This window comes from Populus nigra, chromosome 17 (assembly GCF_951802175.1).
Source record: "Populus nigra chromosome 17, ddPopNigr1.1, whole genome shotgun sequence".
NCBI lineage: Eukaryota > Viridiplantae > Streptophyta > Magnoliopsida > Malpighiales > Salicaceae > Populus > Populus nigra.
The window spans coordinates 2,650,354-2,665,762 of NC_084868.1; the positions used below are offsets into that span (position 1 = coordinate 2,650,354).

At 32.7% G+C, this 15,409-nt stretch overlaps 1 protein-coding gene across 2 annotated transcripts; it reads left to right on the top strand.

Moving 5' to 3' along the window:
- The first annotated feature begins 6,705 nt into the window (after window positions 1-6,705).
- LOC133677370 (RNA polymerase II C-terminal domain phosphatase-like 2) lies at window positions 6,706-15,409 on the top strand. 2 transcript variants are annotated; one of them, XR_009835745.1, is made up of 17 exons: window positions 6,706-7,150; window positions 7,311-7,781; window positions 8,516-8,726; window positions 9,040-9,197; window positions 9,302-9,372; window positions 9,473-9,578; window positions 9,666-9,755; window positions 10,010-10,151; window positions 10,247-10,551; window positions 10,661-10,706; window positions 11,063-11,196; window positions 11,277-11,330; window positions 12,535-12,631; window positions 13,001-13,122; window positions 13,222-13,408; window positions 13,865-13,938; window positions 14,900-14,964. XR_009835745.1 is itself a non-coding variant. In XM_062099387.1 (16 exons), the coding sequence occupies exons 1-16, from the start codon at window positions 6,881-6,883 to the stop codon at window positions 14,994-14,996; spliced, it is 2,487 nt and encodes an 828-aa protein (XP_061955371.1). In that variant the 5' UTR covers window positions 6,706-6,880; the 3' UTR covers window positions 14,997-15,409. The 2 variants fall into 2 exon arrangements, 1 of the variants encoding a protein (XP_061955371.1); XM_062099387.1 differs by lacking the exon at window positions 13,222-13,408 and having other exon boundaries at window positions 13,001-13,161; window positions 14,900-15,409.

Genomic DNA, 15,409 nt, shown 5'->3' on the forward strand with positions numbered 1-15,409 from the left:
GATCATGTTAAAAAGCCACGTTAAAATACTTGTAAGAAGCATTTGCAAATCTAGCTTCCTAGACTAAAACTAAACTTAAACTCAATCAATATAGTTTTTTAAAGAATAAATAATTTCATGTTCTAATCATTCATACCAAAGTTTTAAGACCCGGCCCGGTGGTCGGCCCGGTCTAAGGCCGGGTCCCAGGTTGACCCGCCGGGCCGGGCCGGGTTTCAAAACTATGATTCATACAATATGCATATGGTGTGTGTGTATAAAATTAAAAATTAAGAAAAAAAATCAAAATGGCTGAGTGAAATATTGTAGCCTGAGCAATGGATTCACATAATGTTTTTTTTTCTTACATTTTTTTCTTATTTTGGTTATTAAATTTTATCTTTTTAATTTCATCATTTCATGTTGCATTGATGGATGATTGGACTTAATGACTTGTTTTGTGTTACTTTCTATTAGGTTATCACGGTTCTAAAAAGACATCTAATATTTTAGCGGTTCTTGATTTTAAAAAAAATCAATTTGATTTTTGTGTAGAATAAAAAATAAAAAAACTAAACTTGAAAGTAAAGTGAAATGGTAGCTCTTTTAAAAAAAATCTTTGGTTTTTTCTTTTGCTTTGATCATCGAAATTTTTTATTCAATTTTATTTTTTTATATTACATTGATTAATTATTAGACTTGATAATTTATTTTATATTGTTTTTTAATGGATTATCATAATTTAAAAAAAAATATCTTAGCATTATATTGATTCTTGATTTTACAAAAATTAATAATTTTATTTTTTGCAAAATGTAAAACAAATGAGACCAAAATTAAAATCTAGGTAAAATCACAATACTTTGAGAGAAAAATGGTGTCAATGCTTTTTTGAAAATTTTTGCGTAAAGATATTTTCCAATTTTTATTTTTATCCCATTAGTTTAACAATTAAACAATTTAATTTAAAATTCATTTTATTTATATTTTAGTCTGTCGGTTTAGGATGAGAAGAGAAAGGTCGGTAAAAACTAATGAAAGAGAAAGAGAAAACTATTGTTTGGTCATATTGCAACAATAAAAAATATTGATCTTAGTATTTAATTTCAATTAACTAGGGGTTCAATTAAGATGTTTTTAAACTTTATCTTGTTGAAAAAAAGTACATTGAATTTATTTTTGTTTTGATTTGATTTTGTGTTTTTGAACTATTTTTTATGTTTTTGGCATTGATAAATTAGTTTTAGAGATTCTAAAGGTGTTTTTACGTTAAAGTTAAAATGAATTGAAAATAAATTTTTAAATTAAAAATTTTAATTTTTCAACCAAAAGTGATCAAAATCTAGGAAGACAAATAATATGTCATGTACTTTTATTATATATATATATATATATATATATATATATATATATAAACAATGCATATCGTTGATCTAATTTTTTAAAAAAATAAAGGCTTAGACATGTTGGTTTAGACTAACAAATCCAATCAGGCCTTGGCCTTTACAAATTATATTCATGAAATATTTTTTTCTTTTCAATAGCGATTCTAGTTAAAATAATGCTTTTACTAAAATAATTAAGATATATTAATAAAGAAATTAAATTTATATTTGAGAAATATATGTGTCCTTCTTAATAAATAATTTTTTATATTTTAACTTCAATAAGTAAGAGAAATATAATTTTTTTGTTAAAACTAAAAAATAATAGCTTAATAAGAAAATGAAGTTCAAATGAAAGAGATATATTTTCTCTTACTTATTGAATTTTTTTTATAAAAAATTATTTTAATTGGTTTACTTTTTATTCATAAAACATGCTACTCATAAAAAACATGTTTTAGTCAACTAAAAAATAAAGTAATAAAAAAAGAATAATTCATGAAACGGCACTGGAAGAGCATGTTTCAATGTTAAATTGCATAATGCGTACCACTAAATTTATGCTGCTTTTGATCCACAGTATGAATCAAGTCATAATCACTAATTATTTTTTTATGCATAACGCAAATCATGACCTCCAACTTAATTAATCTTACATTGCCCAATAAGTCTTTGTAAACATAAGGTGGAGGGTTGAATTAGGTGTTTCAACAGAGTCTTAATCATTCAAATAACATTGACCAAAATGAAGATTAGGGCCAAAACATGGCGAAAAAATGGAGATCTTAATTAAAAAAATAAAAACTTTAGCGATCAAACCATTTTTTTTTTTAAGCATAGTTATTAAACCCAGCTAAGGAGCCAGTTCCCGGGTTTCATGGGTCAACTCGAAAAAATTTAAAAAAAATTAAAGTTTTAATATTTTATATAAAAAAATTAAGAAAAAATTTATGTAAATATATGCTATATATATTGTAAATATTTCAATTTAAAAACTTAACATAATATCTTTTTAATGTCAAATAAAAAACTTTGACCAAAATGAAGATTAGGGCCAAAACGTGGGGAAAAAAAATGGAGATCTTAATTAAAAAAATAAAAACTTTAGCGATCAAACCAAATTCTTTTAGAGACATTTGAAACATAGTTATTAAACTCGGCCAAGAGGATGAGTCCCGGGTTTATAGGTCAACTCGGAAAAATTAAAAAAAATTAAAGTTTAATATTTTATATGAAAAAATTAAGAAAAAATTTATGTAAATATAGGCTATACATATTATAAATAATGAAATTTTAAAAAATATTTTAAAAAGTTTTTTATATGATATTAAAAAGATATTATGTTAAGCTTTTAAACTGAAGTATTTAAACCAAAAAAGTTTTTTATCCCGCATTGAAAAAACATAATTTTTTTCTTGGGAACATAGAGTATATATATTAATGGGTTTTAAATCTCACATTGAAAAAACATATTTTTTTATTATGAACATATAGTATATATACTAATGGGTTTCAAATCCCACATTTAAAGAAAAAAAAAAACCAAGTCTCGCTCAGGTCACGGGTCGATCGGGTTTGGCCAGATCATTGCACCGACCAATCTTTTGACAAACTCGGATCAGGTTTCTGATCGACCCGTCTGACCAGTTCATGTTTAATAACTATGATTTAAAGAGTAAAAAGAGGTGTGTTTTTTTAGTTAATTTTGGTCCTTGTTATTTTACTATCACCTAAAAATTATTTTATAATATTAATCTTTAATTTAATATCAAAATATTTTATGACATATCCATCCATCAAAGTATAAAGATCAAAATAAATATTAAAACATAAAATCATGATAATATAATATTTAAAAATGAAATAAAAAAAATCTGTATATTACATAACCTTTTTAATTACCAAAATAAAACAAAGAGGACCACTGAGAATTGCACTATTTTAATCCGATACAAATATCTCTCCCTTAGTAAAATAATAAGTTATTTTAGTTTATTTAGTAATGTAATGTAATGATATAAAATAAAATATGGTTTTAAAATATGTATATTATTAACATTGATCATAAAAACTGTCATGCATTGAAACTGCCAAACCCCAATTATATAGGCTTTTCACCTCCAAACAAATTTCTGTCATCCATCACTTAAATTTAGTAAATTAAAAATATTTTTCCATAATTCATGTAAATGCCTAAATTCATAAAAAAATACTATAAAATAATTATCTCTCATATTAAATGAAAACTTGCATTCCGAGACTGTATAATATGTGGGGTCTACTCTTTCTAATTAATCAACAAAGGAATTAAACAATTTCTATATTTCAAAATTCATAAATTCCAAATTCAACATGTTCATATAGCGTATTATCATTGATTACAACTCCTAATCCACAAATCCAATACAACTCCATTTTAGAAAGACAACCTGTTAAATCAAATAATATTTTAATAAAGCATATTTTTTTATTAAAAAAATCTCATCAAAAGAAAGTTGCAATTAAAGTAAAAGCAAAAGCAAAAACGACTAGTGATTTATTATGCACACACTCATAATTTATTATGAATTTAAGTAATGAAATTATTATTTTACCCTCAAGAAAAAAAAAATTTAAGGGAACATAGGGACAATACAGTTTTTTTTTAATGAAATCTATTAGTCATTACAAAATTAAACATTGTGAATCAATCTTTTTTTTTTTGCTGCATAATAAATTTACTAAATTAACTTAGATAAATGCATTCTTTTGACGACTAAATTTTTCAGCACAATACAATAACTTAAATGCCCCTTAAAACTAAACTTTCTTGGCTTTGTATATAGAGGCGCTTTCATAGTTGTGTTCTAGCTTTTTTTTTGTGTGATTTCGTACAGGGTTAGAGGCAATTAAATCTTTAATATATTAAAAACAACTATTATTTAAATAAAAGAAAGGGTGGTGCCGCCCACACCCTTTAGGTGGCATGTACGGCGCTGTCTAGACTTCAAACGATGCCTTTTAGAGTGGTGTTTGATGCATCTTGCCGCCCCCATTATAGTGATAAGAGACATGCCTCTGTACGAGTGGTGGTTGAGCTCTAACAACGTGTTTTTTCTTCCCTCTTTTTTCTTTCTCCCCTCCCTGGAAAATGCAATGGGCATTGCAAAAAAATCAAAGAAGTCTGGTTATTTGTTCATTGAATCAAATTAGATCCTCATTTTTTTTATTGCAATATATTTGGCCTTGAATTATTAATTGAGTTTTTTTTCAATCTTATCCTTTTATATTTTATTTTTATATCAAGTTTGATCCTCATTCTTTTAATTGTTTTTTGTTTTTTATCTTATCCATTTTTAATTGAAATTGTTTTTCAATTTCATCCCTCATAATTTGATTTTCTTTTTTTGTGTCAAATTTGATCCTTATTTTTTTCAAATCTATATTTTTTTCATCTTGTTTTGTTAAATTTTTTTTTCACTTTATCCTTAATTATTTTGGTTGGTTGGGAATTTAACATTGTTATTTTTTTAGATTTGCCTTCTCATAATTCATGTCACGGGTTTTGAAGATTAATGTGGGCTAGCTTCGGTCTTTTTAGGTCATTTTTTATTTTTTTTAATCCCATCCCTTAACATTGTTTGGTCACCCGAATTCTGGGTTGACCCAGCAAGTCCACTGATTTACTCCGGGCCAATTACATGCCTGAATTTTGAATGAAATAGATCCGACTAAGATCCCGAGTCTTGGGTTGACTCGCGGGGCCAAGCCTGATAGTTATGATGACAACTATGTCAGACCCATGATATTGGATCGTGGTGGTAGCAGAACTCAATGCTATTGGGTTCTGTTAGGCAGCAGCACCCAACTCTATTGGGTTATATTGACAGGTAAAACCAGACCCAATAGCGTTGGATCTGGTGGAAAAACCATATCCAAAAACACTGGGTCTTGCTGGGCAGCGGGGTCCAACTCTATTGGGGACCTGCTAAATAATAAGGCCAAACTCTATTGTGAGAAAATAAATTCAACAAACCCGACCTCAAATGATTTTTTTTTTATCATTATCCAACTTTTATATAATATAGAAAAAGTTTCATCAATTTATTTTCTCTTTACTGTATGAAAAAAATTACATAAGAGAAAAGAAAAAAAAATCTAAAGAGGTAAAAAAAATAAAATTGAACATATCTAGGTCTGGCTGCGAGCGAAACCCAACACCTGTTGGAAGCGATTTAGGTCTGGCTGTCAAACTAGATTCAATAGCTTTTAGCACAGAAAACAGAAAAAATAATGCATCCAACAATACCTTTTTACTAAAAAGCAGGAAAGATAACGTCTCATGACGATACAATATCGTCCACAGTATAATAAGTCTATATACACAATAAATACATAATATTTTTTTCACGTCTTATAATGTATTAAGGTATATTGGTTTTATTATAGGTTTACATAGTCAAAACTAAGCCTTAAATTATATTTTTCCAAAATTAATCGACTCAAATAAGTAAACGACTAATTTTTTGACTAGAAAATTAAAAATAATTTAAGTTCGTGCTAGATTCATTTCAGGTAAGATATAGGAAAGATGAATTGAGCGTGGCTCACCACTCTAGGGCGACAACGCTAGCATAACTTAGGCTAATCTACATGGATTGTGAAAACTTAAGTCTATCAAGATGCGCAACCTGTGAAACATGTAGCTGATCTTGGAAAGGAAATCTAATTCCCTATTGACTATATAAAACAATATAAAACCCCTAATCACCTAGTTCTCGTACTTTTTTGATTCCTCAAATCTCGAGTATACGTAAAAATTTAAAAAAACTTTTTTCTTGAAGTTTATTGGAATCCAATATAAAATATTTAATTTATGATATAATTATTATAACACACCATTAACTTTATTTGGTAATTGTGTCTAATTTAAGAATAGGCAAACAAATTTTCTAATTGAAAAAAATCAAGCAGTCTTGATCCATTCTTTTCATATCAATCAAATCATCTAAATCCACATTTCCAACCTAAATCTTCAATCCCTTTTAAATCTTCAAATCTTCCAGAGCAGGTTTGTTGGAGGTATGGTTTTGAAAATGTTTTTTATTTAAAAATTTATTGAAATAATATCTTTTTTATTTTTTAAAATTATTTTCAATATTAACATATTAAAAAATTTAAAATTAAAAAAATAATTTAAAAATTTAAAATGTAAAAACTACGCTTTAAGGTTACAATGGCAAAGTTACCCGTACAAAAAAGGGGTTTTCGTAAATTCAAACAAATTCCACACCCATTAAATAACTGCCGCATCCACTATAAATATCCCTCTCCACCCTCATTTTCTTCCCATCGAAAACCGTTTAGAAAGAGAAACACGCAGCGAGGGGAGGGAGAGAGAGAGAAAAAGAGAGTGTGTCTGTGCAGTCAGGCCTGGTAGTGATAGACCAGCAGCAGTGAGAAAATTCACGGGCATTGCTGTTTCTGTCACTCTATCATAATTTCCTGGTCGTCGTAATTGATTTGATTGTTTTGAAATGAGTCGTTTAGGGTTTAAATCCCTGGTTTATCACGGAGAGGTATGTTTGGGAGAACTGGATGTTATTCCGGTGACGGAAAAGGGTTTCTTGTTCCCAAACAACGAGATTCGCATCCATCATATCTCTCAACAAAGTGAGCGATGTCCTCCTCTGTCAATTCTCCAAACAATCTCTCCATTTTCTGTCCGTTGCAAGCTCGAATCGTCTTCTCCTATGGAACAGTCTCATTTGATCAATCTCCATGCCTCTTGCTTCCACGAAGTCAAGGTCTATTGTTTTTCTTTTAATTTCTTTGATTTGTTTTGCCTAATTTTACAGCGTAATTGACTCATTTAGTTAAAAATTTTGTCCTTAATCTTTAGTTTGAGTTAAGAAGGGGAGAAGTGAGAATGCGGTGATCTTGACTTTGTCTTTTTTGTTGTTATAGACGGCGGTGGTTTTGATTGGAGATGAAGAGATTCATTTAGTGGCAATGCCAAGCAAGCAAAAGAAGTTTCCATGTTTTTGGTGCTTTGCGGTTCCTGTAGGTCTGTATGATTCGTGTTTACGGATGCTCAACATGCGGTGTCTTTCTATTGTGTTTGATCTTGATGAGACACTTATTGTTGCGAACACGATGAAGTTGTTTGAGGATAGGATTGAGACTCTTAGGGGTTGGATTGGACGGGAGCAAGATCCGATGAGGGAATCTGGAATGATTGCGGAGATGAAGAGGTATATTGATGATCGGTTGCTTCTGAAGCAGTATATAGAGAATGATGTTGTTATGGATAATGGAAAGATGTACAAGGTTCAACTGGAGGACGTTTTGCGATCATCGGATGGCCATGAGAGAGTTGTTAGACCTGTGATTAGATTGCCAGAGAAAAATATTGTTCTAACTCGCATCAATCCAGAGGTATGGTTTGCTTGATGTTGTTTGTTTCTTCCAGTTGTATTACTTTTATTAATTTGTTCCGTGGAATTCTCTACTTGTTATTTTTTATGATATATATTAAAAGTGTGTTCCAATAGAGAGTATTTGATGTCAACTGGGCGGAAAAGAGTATATTTGCAATTTGATTACATCATTTGGAACTATTAATACTATTACACGCTAGTATGATTTATGAGAGTTTTTCCTTGAGCTATGAGAAGATCAAAACAAGTGCAATTGTTTTCATATTATTTTCTTTCATCTTAATGATTTCATTGGTTCCAATATATCATAACACCTGTGTGTTATTTAGTTTCAAAAGCCTTTTGTTTCCAATACAAAAATGGATGTATTTGCATATTCTCGCTTGATATTTACATATTTTGATTATATGCTTGCATAGCTGTTAAAATTAGACTTTTGTTTAGAGAGTTCTCAATTTTCATTTAATAATCCTTGATTTTGGCTAAATTTGGACCATCATTCTTTTGGATCAGTTTGACCTTATGTGCTTCCTTGAAAGTTTTTGGCTTGGAAGGTTCCATACTTATTAAGGCGCTTAATTTTACTTTTTATCTGGCTTTTCTGTGTTGGTTTTCTTGCAATATAGTAGGAGAGTGACTTCTCCTTACTTTGTCATCAGCTAGGCTTTCTGATATGCTAGACAATTAAAATTTTCTTGTGATTACTGGTAACCTTTTTTTTTTTTGCTATAGATTCGTGATACGAGTGTGCTTGTGAGATTAAGGCCGGCATGGGAAGATTTGAGAAGTTACTTAACAGCAAAGGGACGCAAACGGTTTGAAGTTTATGTTTGTACGATGGCTGAAAGAGATTATGCCTTAGAAATGTGGAGGCTTCTTGACCCGGAGGCCCACTTGATAGCTTCAAAGCAACTCTTAGACCGTGTAGTTTGCGTTAAATCAGGCAAGTATAGGATCACTGCTATTTTGAAAATATTTTGATTTCTGATTTTGCTTTGAACTTTGTGCATCTTCAATTACCTTTGAAATTTGTAAAATTTTATTGTGAATTATGTTCTGGTGCATCTGGCATATATTTTTGTTTAGTCTCTAGTTTCAAATATGAAAGGGATGGTTCAAAGCCAAAGTTGACTAAGGTTTTCTAAATTGAAGTGGCACAGCTCGTAAACAACCTGCAGTGTGTTGTGTTTTCAGTTGTCATGTCAGCCACCTTGCCTTTTACTAATGACCAATAAGAATGCGTTTTACTGTAGCAGGCTCCAAGAAATCTTTATTGAATGTCTTCCAAGATGGCATGTGCCATCCAAAAATGGCAATGGTAATAGATGACCGGTTAAAAGTCTGGGAAGACATGGATCAACCTCGAGTTCATGTAGTTCCTGCATTCACTCCTTATTATGCTCCTCAAGCAGAGGTACTAAAAATATCAATGTGAACTTATTTGTTAAATTTTGTTCCTTTTTCTCACGTTACCTTCCAAGTAAAATCTTTATTAGGCTCATTCTCTCTATTCTCTAGACAGCAAACGCTGTTCCAGTCCTATGTGTGGCAAGAAATGTTGCATGCAATGTCAGAGGTTGTTTTTTCAAGTAAGAGATGCTAAAATTATACATATGAAGAAGTACTTTTAAGTTACTGTTATTGCATGAGGATTATTTATAACTGCATTGTGACATGTTATGTTTACAGAGAGTTTGATGAGATCTTAATACGAAGAATATCTGAAGTCTTTTATGAAGATGAGGTGAAAAGCTTACCTCCTACTCCTGATGTGAGCAACTACATGATGACAGAGGTATTTGAATTGAGATATTGGGTTCTTTTCAAGCAACAATCTGATCATATTCTTAAATTATCAAACAATCTTTTTCATGAATTACAGGATAGTGGTTTTGTACCCAATGGCAATAACATTGCTCCTTTTAGTGAAGGAATGAGTGGCATTGAAGCTGAACGAAGATTGCATCAATCGGTAAGTCTTAAAAATCATGTTGAAGAGATTCACGAACCTGATCTGAATTGGTTGAGAGAAATTCCTGCTTGCCTTCTCCTGAGAAATACAAGATTCATTCTGGATACTGCATGTGCTTCTAACAAATGAGAGCAAAGCAATATTAAACATGTGTGCCTATGAGCAACATGTTTTCTGTTTCTCCAGTCGTTTAGCATGTAATAGAACTTGATAATTTTTCTCTGCTCAGTGGTTAAATATTTAAAACCTTTCAGGATGGCAAGACTGTCATGGAATCGGCCCCACATTCTATTACAAACAGTACTGAATTGAGAACTGAAATCTCCCAGCCTCACGTGGCAATAATTCCAAATGTTGCTGGGCCAACCTTATCGGCCACACTCTTGCCTTCTCAGAGTATGGAGTTCAGTTGGTCTTGATTTTATTTCTGCTTATCTATATCATTAGAGTACTTAAACCTGCATTCCATAATTTAAACCTCTTTATTTCAGAACCTAGTTTACTTGGTGCTCCTGTTAGACGAGATTTAAGGAATCAAAATTCTGGTCAACCCCCTCTTCTTTCAAGAATACCTGCTGCAATACCATTATCCTCTCTACAGCCACAGGGAGGCTGGCTGGTGGAAGAAGATACTAGCAGAGCACAATCAAATAATCGACCTTCAGCAGCCGCTCAAGAATTGGATTCTTTAAAATCTGATAAGCTGAGAGGACTGCAGAATCCACTTGCTCATGGTGCATCAGCCTCTGCTCCCTCCAGTTTAGTCTCACATGCTTCAGAATTGAAGGCTGAAGAGGTTTGTCTGAAGTTAATTTAAATTTGTATTTTGAAGCTCTTGCTATTTTTCAATGCATAGGGATAATTTCTAGCATCAGAAACTGAGGAAGAACTTCACTTATTTGCAGGCAATTGCTGGAAATGACATGCATAAACAAATTGTTCCTGCTGGAGGTAAGCCATCAACCATATGAATTTTTTAGTGCTATAATAGTTTGAAGTGCAAAGTGATGGAGTGCTTGCTTTGTGTTGAACCTTCAGGCCTGCTCAGTATATGTAGATATGTATGCAAATCCATCTTTTAATCATATATAGCTACAACTTTCAAACCTACCTTAATGGTTCAGGGTTGATTGATCTAACATTGAAATATAGGAGCCTTTTGAGAGACAATACAAGTCTCATAACAGAAAAATTTATCAAACTTGTGGATGTATCATTATATAACATATTTAGAAGCAATGATGAGCCCACTGGTTGCTGTAGTGGGTATGATGGCCATCCTCATCCATATAATTTTTTTTCTGCAGAGGCTGGCATGTCTCAGAATCATGTGTCCTCTAGTAACAGAGAGTTCCAAGCTGAAGCTGGGAAACTCAATCTGCTACCATCTCACTTGTCTATTGGAGTGCTGCAAGAAATTGGACGGAGATGCAGATCCAAGGTACTGATTGGTTCTGGGCTTCATCATGGTTGCCTCACCTCTTTATTTCTATGGATCATTTATCGTCTGCTGATATGCAGGTGGAGTTCAAATCTGTTGTAAGCACCAGTAAGGATTTGCAATTCTCTGTCGAGGTCAGTTAAAATTTGTTCTCTGCCTACCCTCATGTTTTCTGGTTCTTGATACTCTTTGAATAATTCACAAAAAGTTCATGAGCTTTGTAATTTTATGTTGCAATCATCTGAGAGCTTACTTCAAGGACATAAATTTTTGGTACTGTAATTGGAGTTGAATAAATACTTGAAATTTGTTACCAAGTTATGTTTGCCAATTTTCTGTTCTTCTCCCATTCATTTCTTTCTTGCAATGTTGTTTTCATCAGGAAAATTTTAGATAGATATGATAATATAAATGCAATGGTGTATCCATGTTGGAAGTAGTGGAGTGAGGTCCCGTTGAGTTCTGAAGAAAATTTGTTTGTCGGTTACAAAATGAAGTGTTTTGCACTGTTCTTATGAAGTTGACCTCAGTGAGATTATTGGAAAACTCAAGCAAGTAAAGGTTATTTTGTATTTCTAGTTTAAAAATGTTCTTCCAGCCTTGTGAAAGTAGTGTGGTTCACTCTTCTGCTTCTGCTTTTAACTTTTTCCCCTTTTACAGTTTTACTCAACTGACAGTAACTTCTCCCACTGCTTTGTTGATTTTGTATTAAAACCCGAGTTGCTTTTTTTCTTGACTATAAAGGTTTTTCTCCCACCCTAAAATTCTCTTTGTTAGTCATATACTGTTGGCTGTTGTTTTATCCATGTTTTGTGAACTGCGACAGTAAATTACTATGTGATTGAGTGTCCCAATTGAAACATTCCTGTTGCAACAGACCTGTTTCGTGTTGTGGATGAGTCATGTATGATGAACATACATATGTGATGATGAGAGGATTACCTTATGATTAGTGCTAGCTTTAAGCTTATATTTTGGGTAAACTATTTTTTAGCCCATCCAGACTTTCATAAAATTAGATTTTGGTGCTTGAGCTTTTGAAGTTAAGGCAGTACTAATTTTTTGGCTGAAAAAATTGACTTCAGAGGGATCTATGTTTTACATCAAAACCTTAATGGGATAGAGGCTTCCCTGATCAATGATTCAGTGCATCTATCTTTGATCATCTCTTCACTAGAGAAAATTCCACTTCATTTTCTTTTTCATGAAGCTACAAAATAATCTCTTCTTTTTGTGTACTTTTCTTTCCCTTTTAGCTTGTAGCTTGTAAAAAGACTAAGCAATATCATGCTGCTTTTGGACTCCAACAAACTCATTTTGCTGACTTAAATGATTTAGGTTTTGTTCACCGGTGAAAAGATAGGTGTTGGAATGGGTAAAACACGGAAGGATGCACAACAGCAAGCAGCTGAGAATGCACTTCGCAGCTTGGCAGGTAAATTTACTCTCTAGCTCATTTCTCTCTCATAATTCTGTGTTTGAGAATTTTTTTTTTTTTTTGTAATTGTTACACTCTTTTTCTTTTGTTTCTTTTGTGCAATGTTGATGAATGTGGAGTTAAATATTTGCATGGTCTAGGTTAGTTGTGTGTGAACTCGTCATTAAATGATAAGCACATAAACATTGATTATTTCTATAGTCAAAGAATTGATGTTATGTGATAGTTATGCATATTCATATTAGTTGCCAATGGATATGTGAACTGGGTTTAACATAAATTAGATAGGTGCAAGACTGCTAGATGATCTTGAATACTGACCCATATGTTTTATAAGAAGGTGCTGAATGTATTTATTGTTCTCAGAAAAATACGCAGCATATGTTTCACCCAATTCTGGTGCTGTGGATGGTGATTTCGATAAGCTTTCTATTGGGAACGAGAATGGATTTGTATGGGACATTAGCAGTCCTGAATCAAGTGATCTGGTACGAGAAGATGGTTCAGCTAAAGAACGTCCTTCTGAGGTGCGGATATTTTTATGATGCTTTCAGTACTTGATTTGATTCCTTTGTTCAAAAACATAGGTGATGCTTGGATAAGGGTATGTTGGCAAGAAATTTCCATATTGGGTAGTGGTTATCTGAACAGAAACCACTCCCTTTTGGATTTTGCATTGCACCAAGATGTGGGAGCTAAAACAGTGAAAGGGAAAGCTGGCTTCATGTTCGCCACTGTGGCCTTAACCAGGCTCCAGTTATTCCTGTTTAAGAGGTAAGACTTGGTGGTCAGGCCCATTATCCAAGTACTCCCATGTAGTTGAATCAGCCATTCCCTTCAGAGTTGGTTTACCATTTTATTGTTCTTTTCAATGGGCGTGTCTTTTACTTCTTTATCTTCCATAATTTTGGACGCACAATTATTTATTTTAGAATTTGCAAACTTCTCATGTGGCCCATTTTATCACTAGTCTTTGTTAGTTTCATACACCTCTCCCTGTCTCATATTCTTCACTACTTGGGATTTTTTTGGCACTAAACTGACTATGTGACCTTGAAGGACTAAATATTTTTTTAAATGTATAACAGAGATTTTCAAGTTTGTTAAATGCATTTTCACTTTTGAGATTATCAGAATGGCATAAAACGCCAAAAGAACTCCATTTCTAAGACTATACGTTGTCTGTATGCCTAATGTGCATCTATTATGTTGTTGGAAAATGATTCGCAGGTTGCTGACGCTGAACTTGTGAATACATCCAATATGGTAAATCAGCAACAGCAGAAACGTGCCAACTCCCCTAGGTAATGTCAAAAGGTCTTCTTCCTGTTACAGCTAACAAATTGTAAATTGACATCATAATAGCGCAGAGGGAGCAATTTAGACAATTTTTTTTTCAGTTAGTGTTGAGGAGTGGGATTAGCGTGACTAGCGATTCTGCTCACCAACTACTTTATTTGAATCAAAAGCTCTGTTTTTTAGTTAGTTGGATTTCATTTTTATTGAGTCATGAAGTGGATTTATTTGAACACATGGAATTCAATGGTGAATTCGGTTCTTTGTGGGCATCTTAGAGGGTTTTCTTATTCAGGTGGTTTGGGAGTCATGATGCTTATGCTAAGTCATACATATGCATTGTTCTTGCTTTTCTTTCTTCCTAGAAGGATAATCCATTAAGGGTCCTCCAAGTGACGTTGTGTTTGAAGGATTTTTGTGGGGCCCTGTCCTTGGATTTTCACACGTGACATCCATATGCACTCCTTGCTGAGCCTTTTTGCCCTGCCTTATTCTGTACGTTATTGAGGTATTTCTGTATGCTTTCTTATACTTTATCTACATGGCATGTGCTTTTTTGAATGTCATTCCAACCCATGGAAATGAGATTCATTTGGAATTATACACTTAGATACTTTCTGGGCTGCAACCTGGAAGGAAATAGGAGGGCACGGTGCTTCTTTTCTGGGTTATTTGGTAGTGTCATGACACTTTTGTGCCTTTGTTTGTGATCTCTCATAATCCGTTATCAGATTTTTGTAGAGCATGAATTTTTCCCGGCACATTGTTTTGTTCTGTACTTTGTTTTGGTGTGTATCTATTGACATAATCTGGTCCATTTGCATTCTTGTCATGGAAAATTATGGCGTGTCTAGTCTGGAGATACTTTTAATGATGGTAGCTTGGTAGCTTCCTACTTCAGTTGCTAATTGTGTAATAATTTCCTGAACTGATCATGCCTTCCTGATATGGTTTGATTTATCTTTCCAGATCGCCACAATCTATACCAAGTAAACGGTCAAAAGAAGAACTGTGTGGTTCACAAAGTCTACCCTTTCGGCAATCCAAGAATGAGAGTCACGTTTGATAAAAGCCAAGATATTGGGAAGATGATGAATGATTTGAAGGTTTTTGTTTTTTGAATCTAAAATTCTGCATCTGAATTTTGCTCTTCTGGAAAGATAGGCACATTGTTATCCTCCTTCGGCTCCCTCCTTTTTTATTTTTGGGGGATGACAAGGGCAAAGCTCGCAAGGATGAGGGCAGAGCTTGGCTTAAAACTCACATGGTGCTGTTCTGGCTGAATCTTCTCCTCCAGTCCACTTGTTACAGTAACTCTTCTTGTTAGTTGCTTTAGCAGAAATGTGGTTTCTAGTTTAGGTGGCCACCAATTCTTTCGCTTCCAGCACCATTCTTATAAAATAATTCAGCGCTCGTCAATTGTAAATACTTTCGATTATTTCTATGGTGGCAATTGCATATTTTTAAAGCGTTATACAA